The sequence below is a fragment of the Triturus cristatus genome, chromosome 5_1 (genome assembly GCF_964204655.1).
Source record: "Triturus cristatus chromosome 5_1, aTriCri1.1, whole genome shotgun sequence".
Classification (NCBI taxonomy): domain Eukaryota; kingdom Metazoa; phylum Chordata; class Amphibia; order Caudata; family Salamandridae; genus Triturus; species Triturus cristatus.
Genome location: NC_140587.1, coordinates 618,390,993 through 618,406,760, shown reverse-complemented (window position 1 = coordinate 618,406,760; position 15,768 = coordinate 618,390,993). Strand labels below are relative to the sequence as shown.

At 46.2% G+C, this 15,768-nt stretch overlaps 1 protein-coding gene across 5 annotated transcripts in view; it reads left to right on the top strand.

Moving 5' to 3' along the window:
* Positions 1–15,768, top strand: part of CHD7 (chromodomain helicase DNA binding protein 7) — an 801,383-nt gene that overhangs the window by 537,668 nt on the left and 247,947 nt on the right. For all 5 annotated transcript variants that reach the window (XM_085605557.1, XM_085605559.1, XM_085605558.1 and 2 more), the window contains exons 7-8: positions 4,020–4,072; positions 6,172–6,286. In XM_085605557.1, the coding sequence (XP_085461683.1) occupies positions 4,020–4,072; positions 6,172–6,286 (168 nt within the window). The remainder of the gene's footprint in view (positions 1–4,019; positions 4,073–6,171; positions 6,287–15,768) is intronic.

Genomic DNA, 15,768 nt, shown 5'->3' with positions numbered 1-15,768 from the left:
TTTATACATGAATCTCCAGAAGGCTGATGATTTTTTTCTGTTAAGCAGATCTCAATGTTAACCGGTGTCAGGGTATTAGCTTTTGTGGCGTTTATTAAAACTTTAGATGATTGGGGGCCCACTAGTACGTTTTTTGTACCTTTTTTTGTCGCTTCCACAACCTTTGATGGACCGATATTAGGCGAGGTCTTAAAAGAAGCAGCCACATCTATTAGCTGTGTCTCAATCTTCTTCAATCGAATTTCTAATGGGGTAAGAAATGTTCTAAAAAGTTCCCTTATGTATTCGATTAGGTTATGGTCCGCCTGCAAAAGCTCAGGGTTTAATGAGATCGGAGGAGAAATAGCAGCGTTGGAATGTTCCATTAACTGGCTGTCCAAAATAGTACAATTTTGGGTTCGGCTCTCTTTTAACTCTTGTTCAATTCGTTCTTTCCCTCTAATGTGGGGTTTACTTTTCCCTTTCTCCCCAGTTGCAATGATTTTTTTTGGCTTGCTATACTTATTTACTTTAGGTTCTTTTTTCTTATGTTTTCTATTCGGATATTTTATAGTCTTTGGAATTGCACCCTCATTCTCTCTCGTCATCTGAGTATTTACTGGATCTTGCGTCTGTGATTCTAACACCGGGGGGTCCGGTACAAGAATCGGTGACCTCTCTAGTTGCGAGGAGGATAAGCATTCCGTCATAGAAAAGGACAAATCTACTACATTTGGGATACTATGTATATCCGCCTGTACTAAAGCAAGGGGTAATTTGTTACCTACATTATCGGGAGTTTTAGCTGTCGCAAACAGGCCCAAAGAAGAGCGTTTAGCTAGCAATAAGTCTTGTGACACTCTTCGTTCCATGAGAGCAATTCCTTGATCGATAACTGAATTTGCTCTTACAATGAAGTTGTCTAATGGGCCAGTAATGTTACTTGTATCCTTGTTCATCCTGTTTCTACTCCCTCGTGTGGTAGCCATGGGTGATAGCGTACAAATACAATAATTATTTAACAGGAGATAATCACAAGTCAACAGGGATGTCTAATGCACACAATAAAATGTTAGTAGGGGGGCCCGGTCCGGTCTTACTCTGTCTGTAACGGGCTAGAACGGGCCCGCCCTTGGCCCGGGCTTCGCCCGGCGCTCGTCCTGCGCCGCGTCCCGCGCCGCGTCACAAGTCTCGATTTAAATAGGTAGTGGTCCGCTAAAAAAGGGAGTGTCCGGGAAGAGGCCGCAGCTGTAGCTGGTTTCCCAGCCGCGGTGCCTCGCAGTCCCTCACGCCCTGGTCAAGCACCGAGCAGCACAGACAATGTTCCTCTCAGCACGAACGGCTCCCGCGAAGCGGGGGCCGTGAGGTGTCAATTTCAAGGCAGGCAAAGGGGAGTGTCCGGGAAGAGGCCGCAGCTGTAGCTGGTTTCCCAGCCGCGGTGCCTCGCAGTCCCTCACGCCCTGGTCAAGCACCGAGCAGCACAGACAATGTTCCTCTCAGCACGAACGGCACCCGCGAAGCGGGGGCCGTGAGGTGTCAATTTCAAGGCAGGCAAAAGGGAGTGTCCGGGAAGAGGCCGCAGCTGTAGCTGGTTTCCCAGCCGCGGTGCCTCGCAGTCCCTCACGCCCTGGTCAAGCACCGAGCAGCACAGACAATGTTCCTCTCAGCACGAACGGCTCCCGCGAAGCGGGGGCCGTGAGGTGTCAATTTCAAGGCAGGCAAAGGGGAGTGTCCGGGAAGAGGCTGTAGCTGGTTTCCCAGCCGCGGTGCCTCGCAGTCCCTCACGCCCTGGTCAAGCACCGAGCAGCACAGACAATGTTCCTCTCAGCACGAACGGCACCCATATAAAGCGCTCCAGTACCTTAAGGTCGAGTTCACAATATATAAAACTGCAACAACAAAAAAACATTATTTGCGCTAACACATGATTAGGGTTGAAGTTCGAACGAGCACGTTGACTCCAAGAAGAGCATCTTGGCTCTGCTAGTAGCCTGACAGATAAATGGTACTCTGCAAAGGGGCTTCGCTCCAAAACCCATGTTCTCTTTGTGCACACTCCTTCAAATATCCATCATTAATTAATATTTCTACAATTTCTTAATAACTTCCTGGTATCTTCATCAGTGGCTTTTTCCTCCCAAATTCCTTTTGACCTTCTGCAGAGGTTATAAAAAGTTGTTTGCTTAACATGTATACGCTTTATAAACGTATAATTCTCAATTGCGATCCACCTCGTCCCTAAAAATATGCTGAATCATTATTTTTCCTTTAAGTAACAGTTGCGAATCTAATACCCTTTTAAAAATGTCCCACTACAGAATTTCAAAACTGTGGTAGTTTGACTGCAGAAGAAAGATATGGGGGGGGGAAAGGGATAGTATGATTATAGGTGTTGGGTTAATAAAGTCCATGTGGGGTCATGTTAAAGGTGATGGGGAGCTGCTTCACCTTTCTTTGTGATAAATAATGGCCTATCTTTTCTTGCTTGCCTGCACTCCTTCAGCCTGGCTGCCGTTATAAGATCAGGGTAGCAATTGGGAGGTGTCTGATGATTACAGGCTTGTCACTGTGTGACATTCGTCATAGGAATGTGTCTTTAAATGAGAAAGTAGCTATGCATCCTTGTGAGTGGCAACGTCGTTCCACAAGGAGAAAGACCTGCCAGTCAAATGAGTTTTCACTGGGTTACCAGGAAAATAAATGGACTGAAGTATCCCACCTTCTAATGCCCCAGAAAAGAGTTCAGTAACGTTTCTCACAGAAAACTAGACTTGTACACAAGTTGAGCAGGAAGAGGATTGCAGGTAGGTTGTAAACTTGTATTTTGTCGATAAACTTGAATTAATGTAGAAGGAGAGTACCTATTTTCTATAGCAGTTTGTTTTATAAAAATGTTTGTTTGATCTGCTTGGTGTATGAGTGCCCTACTCCTACTCCACCAGCCTTCCAAGGTCTTATCTAGCGTCCCCTTCATGCAGCATTTTTCATACGTTGTATCACTTAAATCCAGCTGTCATTGATTTTCTTCTCAAGGTACCTTTTATTCATACACAATGAACTTGAGACAGATATGTTGTATAACAGATTTCTGGAATTGTGTCCTTTCTCATTTTCTTGTGCTTACTTTAGAATTTGAAAAAAATTATAATTATTGTCCATTTTGGACTTGTCGCCTTTTCGTACTGATGTGTTTTAATTGTGAATGCATTGCGAATTCTATGGCAGCATACTAACCTAATGCTAAATTAGGATTGTGTTGAACCTAAAAGCAAATGATTACTCGCTTAGGCTGTTGTTGGGGCAAAATTTTGAGAATTAGTTTTAGAAAGTTAGTACATATGTAATGCATTTCTATCATAATAGTTGTGAGCTTCTTAATTGAAAATGTGTGAATCTTGCATTCTGTGGTGTTCGAGCCTAGTTAGTCCTAATGCACCGGAGAGGTAAAACTATCCACTTCGTCAAAGTTTAAACCTTACTGAAATATAGAAAAATTACTTCTCTAAAATGTTGCATGTTTTGCTATTATCTTTTTCAATATATACCTAGTAGTATCTTGCCTCTTGGGATAAGACTTGGATGTAAGGCATTTTAATATATTTAATTCCTTTTATGACTGTGGATTGGGTTTTACATGCTTCTTGTTTTACATTTATTAACTATAAAAATATATAAATTCCATTTAATCTAGCATTTCAAACACAGTCAAACCCTAAATGTTAAGTTGTCTTGAGGCAGCCAAAAATAATACATATGACATTCTGGAGTGCACTTACTAATTGGCTTCTGCCTGAGAAAATGGTATACTTGGCGTCTACTTAACGCTGTGGGTCTGGTAGAAGGCCAGATTCGAGGTTGGGTTGTTATGAATGAAACTGCATGTGGTTAAGGAGGAGTTAAAATGATTCATGTATTTTTAAGCTATAGTAATCAGAGCACAATTGTACGTGAAAAGCTGCTTTCGGTCTATCAGTTTATTCTATTCCTCCTCCTTGCATTTTAATCTGAAAACTTCAAACCTTCTCGTGATTTTATTGCAGATGGAGACTGGAGAAGAGGAAGTAGAGGAGTTTTATGTAAAATACAAAAACTTGTAAGTAATTTGCTAATAAATTGCCACCTGCTCTTTCCGTTGTTTATCCTGCCGCAAATCGCACTTTCAACCAAGTTGTAGGACAACACTTTACCCAACAGAAGCTTTTGAATCTGGATTGGAAATTGTAAATTAAGATGAAATGTCGATAAAAATAGAACATTCTAGGCTCAGTAAGGCAGGCAGCAATTTTCTGAGATTTTGTATTGTTGTTAGATCTCCTAATTAGAACTTGGATTGATTTTGTTATGGTTACATTTTGCCCTTTTCACTTTTTAAGTCACACAGGGCCATATGTATCATTCCAAATTGCGATCGCAAACGCCGAAATTCGCCGAATTCCGGCGTTTGCGATCGCAATTTGGCTCTTTGGTATGTATTAAAGAAAAACTGCCTCCCAAAATAAAGAATCGCAAAATTTGCGATTCCTTATTTTGCGATTGCATTTAAGGAATTGCAAATTGCTATTCCTTAAATGCAATGTAAGAAGCACAAAAAAGTGCAATTTGGCCTTAAGGAATCGCAAATTTCCACCAACTTCAAGTTGGTGGTAATTTGCGATTTCTCTGAAAAATGCAATTTTTTGCATTTTTCAAAGTGCCATGAGGCACACATACATGCCCTTAGGGCATGTATGTGTGCCACATGTGCACACATGCACATTTCAGGGGTGCAACAGAGTGTCCTTTTGACACCCTGGCACCCTTGAAATTGCATTCTCAATTTGCGATTCTCTGATTGAGAATCGCAAATTGAGAATGTCTTCCCATTCATTCCTATGGGCCTCTAGGCCCATAGGAATGAATGGGGACGTATTCCTTAATTGCGAATCGCAATTTGCAATTCGCAATTAAGGAATATGTAGGATTCGCAAAATTATTTGCAAATCCTACATAGATAGCGTTTTACGATTCTCAAATAGCGAGTCGCAAAAAATCGCTATTTGAGAATCGCAAAAATGTATTTTCATACATATGGCCCACAATAAGTTATTTGAAGCAGTTCACAAGCTTGTATGCATGCAAGTGTGAACTACTTTTTGGTCACCAGTCACATGATCACTCGCTCATTTAGCAATCTGTTTTGATGATAAAGCTGTACGCAGTTTAGAAGTGCATATCATTTATTATTTATATATAAGTGGTGGCAACACTTTAGAAAATATTTCAGTTTTGTTCTGCTTTTTACAGCTCAAATAAACGAGGAAGGTAGAGCACCGATTTTCTGAGCGGTCTGGAATATTGACTAAATACTTGCACCAAAATGTATGCAATGAGTTTTCTGTGTGTGTGTGTGTGTGTAGATGGACTACGTTGTAAATTAAATACACAAACTCGTATTTGGGTGCATTTGTGTTCAACATGAAATTCTTTACATTCTTAAATTACTTCAAAAATGCTTTAATAGAATTACAAAATGTTTATCCGTTTTGAGTAGGTATGTAACTCCCCGCCCTTTGATTACTTTCTTAAAATCTCAGCCCGAACACACACAGTTGCTCATCCTTATTAGTTCTATTTTGGTTATTGGTAGAAACAGATACCAATGACAAGTGCAGCAGTTACCATTTTATCTTCAATTCTATTTTCAATGTATTTTGTCATTTCCATTGTATTAACTCAGCCATATTTCCTTGTCCTCATAGTACTCCCCTTTATACACCATGTGTCTTAAATGTGTAAGCAGGGCTTAAGGTGTTGTGTGTTAAATATTGTTCATTGATGCAGTCTTCTGGTGGCCTCATCTACATTTGCCCATGATTTTGACCTCGTGATTCATGAGATTAGTTTGTAAATGAATGCATGACCTCCTTTCTAGGATAAGTATGGATCCTGCTGCCTATAAATAGATTGACCAGAAACCTATTGTAGTAGTTAATGTGTCCCTAGATATAAGGTTACTTAAAATGTATCAGTAGCTTACACTATAGCAAATATACATTTGCTTGAATGTTTCTGTATATATGTTTAATGTTAACTGCTTATGGTGCCCTGAAAAAGAGACTCATAAGTGGGTGTCATTGTGCAGGCAGCACACAGGACCAAAGCATTGTTTTGTTTGTTTCTTATGTATATGTGCTTTTTTCATTCCATGTTAAGCTCCTATCTTCATTGTCAATGGGCAACTGTGGAAGAGCTGGAAAAGGACAAACGAATTCATCAAAAGATCAAACGATTCAAGGCAAAACAGGGTCAGAACAAGTTCCTCTCAGAGGTATCTACTATTTCAAAACTGGTTTACTAATTATTTCATGTTGATAAGCCATGTGATCTTTATGAATAAATATTGGCAGTATCCAAAGCTTTGATGCTTAAAATATTCTCCTGAAAAAAATTATACATCTGTTCTGGTTAAAAAGCACATGAATGTTCGCATATAAATAGTTCACAAATAGCATGTTTGTTGAAACATATTCCCCCTCTTTCACTGTCCTGCAAGTTGTTTTGTTTGTTCTCCCTTCATTCACGTGGCCCTTGGGTTTTTGCGAGATCTACATTTCCAATGGAGAATTGTATCAAACTGTAAGTGAAACCTTGGACGTATAAAGTGCCATTTAATTCTGGCCATAGTGGTAAACCGCTAGGAATATAAAACCATGGGGAAGATGTCAAGCGGAAAATGAAGACCCCCTTAAAAGACTATGACCGTGGGACATGTGTGTTGTACTAATGCTGGTAACATTAATTATACAGTCGGTTTGGAGGCGGCTAAATTCGCAGTTTGGCAACGCGAAATTGCCCAGCCCACTCTGACCTAATATTCCATTAATAATCCTCCTCTCTTGCACATAAGAGCTGGAATGGTACATGTGACTAGGTTTCTCTACAAATTGCTTCATTGTGGCAAAGCCCTATCACACTATTTCTCAACCCACCCCCGTTTACTCCCTTGCCTTTCCTTTGATATAGGCCTCTACAGTTTTTATTCAACGTTGTGTAATCACCCTTCTTTGTTGACATTGCTGCTTTTTTGCCAGTTTGTTAGCAAAAATAGTTCTCCCTCACCTTTGTTTTACACGAGTAGAAGAGCAAGCAGTGAATAGTGGCTCCCAGACTTATTAAGGAATTTATTTTCTGCTATTGGCATTTGCCCTTTAATTGTTTTGCATTACATTAAGTGACAATTTGATTATTGCTACAGCTCTGGTCCTTTTTGCAAGTGGTACAGGCACACAGCATCAACATTCCAGCACCTGGGAGTACAGACACTAAGGTTGCCCTTGAAAGAATGTTGACTATTACTTATTTGTAGTCTTTTTTCACACTGGCATTTTGCAAGCTTTGAGTAGGTGAGCTGTATTATACCATTGTTACTTGCAATTCCTGTTGGCCCAGAAGCAGGTGGTACCAGTTGCCTGGGGATCACGATGAGTGGGTGTATGTCTTTCTGCTTACGGCCTTACATAAAGCTTTCCTTAGTTTCTCTCAAGGTGCCCCCGCTTCTCTTTGTCAGCCTGTTTTAGAAACATTGTTGATTATGTTGTCAAGTGAAGCAAGGTAAATATCCAGGCTGATGATACCTAGTTCAATTCCATCCTGTCTGAATGTGTTATTCCAGATTAACCCCTTCTTCCTACCCACATTTTCCTTCATGCATTGCAGGGCATGCTATATCAACTGCCGGTTTATCTTTTTTGTCAAACTAGTCTTACTTGAAATTAACCACTCACATTATCCGCCAGATTGCTTTTGGGCGAGATTGGTACATTTCACTTTCCATTCTAGCTATCTTGTCAGATTTGTCTGCAGCATTTTCGTGGTTTTATTTGCCATCTCCTTCCTGTGTAAACTGTAATGTATCCAAAATCAGTTTAGTTCAGCGTGGAGTTGTACTTGCTCTTACCTCTGTAGAAGATATTGTACTTCTCCCGCCTGACATCTTCCATACATTTATAAACAGTCCATTTTCATTTATGCCCTGTGTGTTTTGGCTTCCATCTTTTAATGAAGGCTCTCTAAAGGTTTGGCTTTTTTTTTTTAAACATCTTTTTTTATTAACATAGCTCAAGATCATATGCATGACAAAGCAGTGATCAAAAGGCACATAAACCAACAGTGGTACATTACAGAGTTGAGGATCGGGAGAGTTACCCAAAGGTCCCGCTACAGCTGCCCCCCCCCCCCGCCTCTGAAGGTTCGGAATCTGCACCATGGGCCCCACACCCTCCTCCATTTCTTCACACAGCCCCTGGATTTATAGACTGTTTCCTCCACCCTCTGACACCAGTCCAGGTCCCTGAGCCACTGGTCCCATTGTGGAGGTGCAACCGCCCCCCAGGCGCTCGCAATGTTATGTTTTGCCACCCCAGCCGCTGTAGCCAGCCAGATCTCGTGATACCTGGACCAGTCCGTGTCTCCCTTGATCAGCAGTAGCAGCCACCTGGGCTCCAATGGGACCGGCACACACACCACCTTCGCCAAAGGTTTGGCTTTTTTAATGATCTACTCGTCCTTACTTTCTACTTTGACATTGTTCTATATCCGCTGGCCTTCCTTACGGTACGGTCCTGATATCTTTTGGCTCAGGTTTATTTATTTATTTATTTTGTTTTTAAATTTTATTGTGCAGAGAAAAAGGGTACAAGCACGGGCCTACAACCACCTGGGCCGGCCGCTAGTATTCAGAAATGTTCAAGCAGTTCAAAAACAATGACTGGCCCGCAGGGGCTCCGCTAAATGACAGGAGATCAGGCTGCACATAAGGGAAGTCAGGATACACCCTATTTTACATAAATATCAACAAAAGTAAAGAAAAACAAAAAGCAAGGCGAAAAACATTCAAAGGGCGTCTAACCACAGCAGAGGAACTCCACATAGGACCACCCTAGGGTGGTCAATAAAAAGGGGGTCTGAGAGGGAGGGGGGGCCACGGGAAAACCAAATCTATTTTCAGATGAACAAATTAAGCAAGGAACCCTCAAGGATCAGGGGGACAAGGCAACATCAGACGTATCCACCAGGGGGGGAGAACAGATAGTCCCTCGATACACATTCCACTGACCCCAGATTCTACCCCACGCCCCCGGTTTACCACGAGCCACATACACCGTCTTCTCCCTGAACATGCACCAGTCCATGTTCTCCTTCCATACGGACACGGTGGGAGGCCGTTGGGAACCCCAAAGCTGCGCAATATCTCTTTGCGATCATGTTCCTAAGGGCCGCCCACCGCGCCTGGGCTGCATTATAGTCATTGGGCTCCCACACATTCAGAACACATCGGCGCACCTCCGGCAACAGAGCGACCCCAGTGACTCGTTTCATAACATCATGCACCTGGCGCCAATATTTCGCCACCTCGCGGCACTCCCAGAGGATGTGGAGAAAGGTGGCACTGAGCCTGCAGCCGCGCTTACAGAGCCCGTCGTCAGAAAACCCCATCGAGACCAAACGGGGACCCGTCACATAGACACGATGGAGAATCTTAAGCTGGACCAGACGGAGACGGGCCGGGACGGCAACCTCCTTAGGGGATGACAGCGCAGACTGCCAGTCCTCGTCGTCCAACTCAACCCCATCTCCCGTCCATGCCTCCCGAAGACGCACCAAGAGATCAGCCCGATTATTTATTAGTTTTTATAAATCAGGGAGATAGTACTGTCGGGGACGTGTCCGTCGAGTATACGGTCTTCGAGAGGCGAAGAAACGGGGACCGTGGTCCCCTCCCCAAAGACCGAGAGTAGGGCGTGCCGAACCTGGGCATAGCGGAAGAACTCCCTTTCACTAAGCTCGTACTCGCTCTGAAGCGCCGCAAAGGATTTAACCGCGCCTTTAACCCATAGGTCCCCCACTCTGCTAATGCCGATCGTATCCCAGTGCTCAAAGCCTTTCGTTGTCCAGAGGCTTCCCAAGCGCTCTGAGGCGAATAGAGGAGTAGCACACGTTAACCGCTCACTCCAGCCCACAGCTACATTCGCCGCCTTCCACACACGTACCGCAATCCTAGTAGGGCCCGTGAGGGTCCTTCCGGCAGATCGAGAGTAGAGCGCTCTGTTGTAGTTACCGCCGGGAAGCAGGAATTTATCCATCTCATATGCCGGGTTCGAGCCAGGAGCGTACGTAGCATGGTTAATGGCAGACAGCTGGGAGGCCCAATAGTACCTTCTAATGTCAGGAAGCGCGATGCCCCCGTCATACCAGGGAAGAGTCAGCTTTGCCAAAGCGATACGCACACGACCGTCCCAAACCAGTCTCCTCTGCAAACTCTCCACTTCCCTAAAGTAGGCCGCCGGAATGGTATCGAAGGAGTTCTGGAGTGCGTAAAGAAATCTGGGAAGGGACATCATTTTAAACAGTGCTGCGCGACCAAGTGGAGACAAGGGCAACTTACACCACCGAGCCGTATCCGCCCTCAAACGCCGGAGGAGAGACAGGAGATTCTGCTCGTAGCGGACTGCCGGATCCAACGAAACGTATACCCCCAAGTATTTAAAGCCGGATTGAGATGTTTGGATCGGAAGCCGAGGTGGCAAGAGAGGGAGGCCACCGGAGATAGGATACACGCAAGATTTGGACCAGTTAATTATCAAACCCGAATTTCTCCCAAAGGAAGTAAGGACATCAAAAAGCACATTGAGGGACTTCCGCGGCGAGGTGAGGTACAGAAGAATATCATCCGCGTACTCCCAGCAGAGCCAGGCAGCGAGCGGTTCCAAGGCGAGAGCAAAAGAGCAGAGGGGACAACGGGCACCCCTGCCTAGTACCCCTCCCGAGAGCGAAGGGCCGAGAAACCCGCCCATTGACAACAACCTGAGCCATTGGACCAGCATAGAGGAGCTTCACCCAACTAATAAATCCCTCCCCAAAGCCAAACTTCGCCAATACGGCCCAAAGGAATGGCCACTCGATGGTATCAAAGGCCATCGTGGCGTCTAAGGAAACCAATATGGCCGGTTCAGAGAAGTACTCCGCCCTAGCGAGGACGCCATGTAGACGCCGCAAGTTGAGAGCGGTATTACGATGAGGGATAAAGCCGCATTGATCCGGATGTATCAAATCACATATAACTTTCAGCAAGCGATTAGCGAGGACCTTGGCAAGGATTTTCGGTTCGGCATTTAGTAGGGAAATAGGCCTATATGAGGCACAGCGGTCTCTTGGCTTACCGTCCTTGGGAATAACAACTATAGTAGCCAGACGCTGGTCGTCGGGAAGGGAACCCCGCTCGAGCGACTCCAGAAACATACGACGGAGGAAGGGCGCGATTTTATCCGGGCGTAGTTTATACAGTTCAATCGGCAGTCCGTTGGGGCCCATAGCCTTGCCCGAGTGAAGGGAACGAATCGCGGTAGCAATCTCGTCGACATACAGGGAGGCATCCATCTGCTCACGGTCCTCGACGGATAGGCCGGGCAAGGCAATATCCCGCAGCAAGAGACGAGAGTCATCCTCATCTCTATCAGGCACAGGGGAGTACACCGCCCGGAGGTGGTCAGCAAAACACTCCACAATCTCACCAGGGTCAGTCACACACACTCCATCCGAAACCCGAAGCTCCGGGACCACACGATTCACTCTCTCCTTCTTATCCAACCAAGCAATCAGTTTACCCGCCTTGTCCCCGGCATCATACAACCTACCCTGTTGCTCCCTATACATGATCTTGGCAGCGTCAGTGACAAGAGACTTGTATTCAAACTGCTTCAAGCTGAGGGCATGAAGCCCATCCCGAGTGACACCCGTCTCCAAAGCCGCCTCCAGCCCCGATATTTCAGTCTCCAGCTTCACCACCGCCTCATTCTTAACCCTCTTAGCCTCCACTATCTGGGATAGGGCATGCCCGCGGAGCACTGTTTTGAAGGCTTCCCACAGGGACACTGAGGACAACACCGACCCCTCATTCTCGAGAAAATACTAATCAATCGACTTAACAAGGCTATCACGAATCTTGGGGTCTCGCAAGTACCAAGGGTTAATAGGGGCGATCCGCCCAGCGGACCGCATCCCGGGGTCGAAAAGCAACCACAGTGGGGAATGATCAGAGATACCCCGGGCCAAGTGCTTTACCTCTCGAATCCGGGCAGTCTGGGCCGCGGGCATAAGAAAATAATCCAATCTGGAGAGACTCCCATGGGCCCCAGAGTGAAATGTGTACTGACACTGTGTCGGATGCATTAACCTCCAACAGTCCACCAGACCGAAGGTATCCAAGAGTCCGCCGAGCCACGCCTGGGCAGCAGGGAGGGCCCTGGGCGGGTGGCGATCCAACTCACCCGAAACAACCGAATTAAAATCCCCACCCATAAGCAAAAGACTGTCAGGAAGCTCAAGCAGCATACGACCCAAGTCTGAGAAAGTGGAGTTCTGGAGGCCCGGGGGAACATAAACCGAAACCAAGGAAAGGGACTGTCCCTCCCACCTCCCAGTCAGAGCCACATAGCGCCCTCTATCGTCTAGGACAACCCTGGTGATCTCTAGCGGAAGTGAAGATCGTAGGAGAATGCCCACACCTCTAGAGCCAGTGGTGAAACCGGAATGGGCCACGAGTCGGTATCCCCCCCCTGTTCATGGCATGACAAACATTACCAACCAGATGCGTCTCCTGTTAGAATACCACATCAGGAGTCAAACGACGCAAATACTGAAGCACAACACCCCGCTTGATACGATCCCCCAATCCGTTGACGTTCCAAGACATCAGTCTCAACCCGTCCCCCCCCCCCCCCCCATCCCCTCCAGTAGATCAAGGGTCCCCCAGCAAATAGCGCGACACCTGAAACTGAGACAGAGCCAATACCTCGCCTTGAAAACAAAAAACACAAATCCAAACAACCCCTCCCACCCACCAACCCCCCCCCAAATTCAACTCCCCCCACCCTGCACCCCTGCGGTCCAGAAAACCACCCCAACTTGCAGTGTGCCTGTCGCCCTAAAAAATCCATTCTACGAAAAGACCCCGGAGGAGGAAAGGGACCCGTCCCCGCCCGCCCCCAACACAGATCATAATTAAACAAAATGTACAAAAGAAGTAGAACCCAGCCGAACAAAACAAAATATCAAAGTCAAGGACCAAAATTCACTCCGAAGGAGGCCCGCCACCCTCGGTATCACCAGAAGGCCCAGGCCGGTCACCCCGGTCCGGCAGAGAATCCAGCCAGTCACTCACGGTCGCAGGACAGTCAAAAAAGGTAGCCCGGTCTTCGTATTCCACTCGGAGCCTGGCAGGAAAAAGCATCGAGTACTTAAAACCCAGGTCCTGGAGACGGCGCTTCACCCCCTGGAAACCCATCCGCTGTTTCTGGACAAGTTGGGTGAAGTCCGGGAAAAAGTTAACGGATGAGTTCTCATATTGGACCGGGCCATGTACCCGTGAGGCCTGCAGAATCGCATCTCGGTCTCTGTAGTGAAAAAGTTTTGCGACAATAGGCCTCGGGGGAGCTCCCGGTCGCGGCCGACTGCCGTGGAGCGGGCCCATCGAGTCCCAGGCGAAGAACTTACTCAGGCCAGCGGGGGCAAGCTGTTTGAGGATGAGTTCCTCAACCATAAGATCCACCGGGCGATTGTCGGAAGTCTCCGGAACACCTATGACGCGGATGTTATTGCGTCGAGCCCGTCCCTTGAAGTCCTCCAGCCGCCGAGCCATCAGGTCGTTGGCCGACTTGAGGTCGCCGAGAGCAGTCTGCAGGTCCAACACATCCGTACCAATGGTGGACGTCCGCAAATCCAGCGATTGAACCCTCTCATTGGTCTTAGAGAGATCCACCCGAATTAGCGTCACATCAATGGCCACGTGTCGATTTTACGGGCCAAGGCCTCGTACTGCTGAGCGATGGTCTCCTTGATGCCGTTAATGGCGCCCATGATGTCCTGCAGTGACAAATCCGGAGGGGCGGACGGAACACCCCCAGCGTCATCCGGGAGAACACCGGCCGTCCCAGGGGACCCCCTACCATGAGTGTAGCGGTCCATGTTGTTGGTCTGGACCGGTCCCCCACGCAGGGATGTCTTGGTCCTACGCCTCTCTGGATCCCCTCTGCCTCCCATGTGGAACCACGCTCGCCGAAGGGGACCACCGAGCAAGCGTCAAAGTGGCACAGGCGAAGCCGACACGAGCCGTACCAGGGACCGCAATGTGGCGGTGCGAGAGGATCAAAGTCAATGGGCACACTGGTTTCAGGCGGAGGCAAAGGCACGAAGCGAAGGCCGAGTGAAAACCCAGCCGCACAAAGCAACTCCGCTGTCCAGCCACTCAGAGATCCAAAAGTGAAACCGAAAGTGATGGGACGGCCGCTGGCACAGCCCCGATGCCGTTGTTGTTCAACTATGCCCCGGCTCCACAGTTCACCTTCGCACCGGGCACAGCCATCAGTTGGGCCTCAAAAGTTCAAACCACCATAGATCAGGTCTCCCAGGTCCGATTTGGTTTCTGAAAAGAGTTTAGGGTTCAGCCAACGTTCATCTTCCAGAATCCGTCAACCAAGTCAGAATAAAGTCAGGATAAGTTCCGAGGAGCAGCGAGGGTCCGGGGAGCCCTGTGCTCACGCGACCATCTTGGATGCGTGCTAGGCTCCTCCCCCAGGTTTATTTTTTTATATACTTTTTTCAACTGTTTTCAACTTATTTTTACTTCCTTGTGAGTGAAATCTTTCATTAGCGAAGTGATAAGTCACTTCTATTGCTTTGTGATTCTAGGATGCTTATAACGGGAAATGCTTCCTACTGACTTATTTTAATAAAATACAAACTTTTTGAGCACAGAAGAATTGCTCCATGTCCACTGGTCATGCAATTTTTCCAATAACAGCGTTATAGAGTTCTTAACACTATCAGTTATGAAGACAGCTAAGCAATCATGAAGTTCTTTGGCGAAGCACTCACAGCTCCCCCTCAAGGCAGCAGCTGAGGTTATCACTCAAAGATCTCTTTTTTGCTTGAGTCACTCAAAACTGAACAGATACTTAAAAAATAGAAAGCAACACAATTGTCTACTCAGTTCACAATCCTTTACACCGTTCCCATTTTTTGAAACTATATTTGAGGAAGCTGTCTCCATCCACTTGCATGATCTAGTCAACAAGCATCACTTCCTACCTCTCCACCAATCCAGTTTCAGGTCACAGTTAAGCACTTGAACAATGAATATCCAACTCATGGATCACTAGCTCTAATGCCAGAATCTACAGTGCCAGCATGTTCTTGCTTGTCCTCTGATGCCTTTGACCCGGACCATCAGACTCTTAGCAATGCATAGGGTTCTTGGTCGATGTACTTTATTGGGTAATCGCATATCTCTTATAGCGTCATTAGCTTGTCCAGATTGGCACTTTAAAATCTCAAACGCTACTTGATCTAGGATGACCTTTTAGACTACCTAGAATGAGCTGCAGCGATTAGTCATCCACATCTAGAAATTTCTAATAAGATTTAGGCATGCTGGATCATTGCCTCGTATGAAGATGATCATGGACTTTAAATGAGTTACACCTAGATTCATTTTATGCATACATAGGTGGATATCCTGTAAATCTGCCTTGTGCCCAGCCCTTCTTTACCCTCATTGGTCATTCTGGGTCTACATCGAGACTCTTTGATTTCAGCATGGCTGATAGTGTCGATCAACATTTGCTGGTGATGCACAATTGAATCTCCTTTGCCAGCACCAAGGAAGGACTGAAGTCGTGCCTTTCCGACATGTAGAACTGAACATCAAATATTTGCCTAGAATAAAGAATATTTCTCTTTGCACACAATAACTGG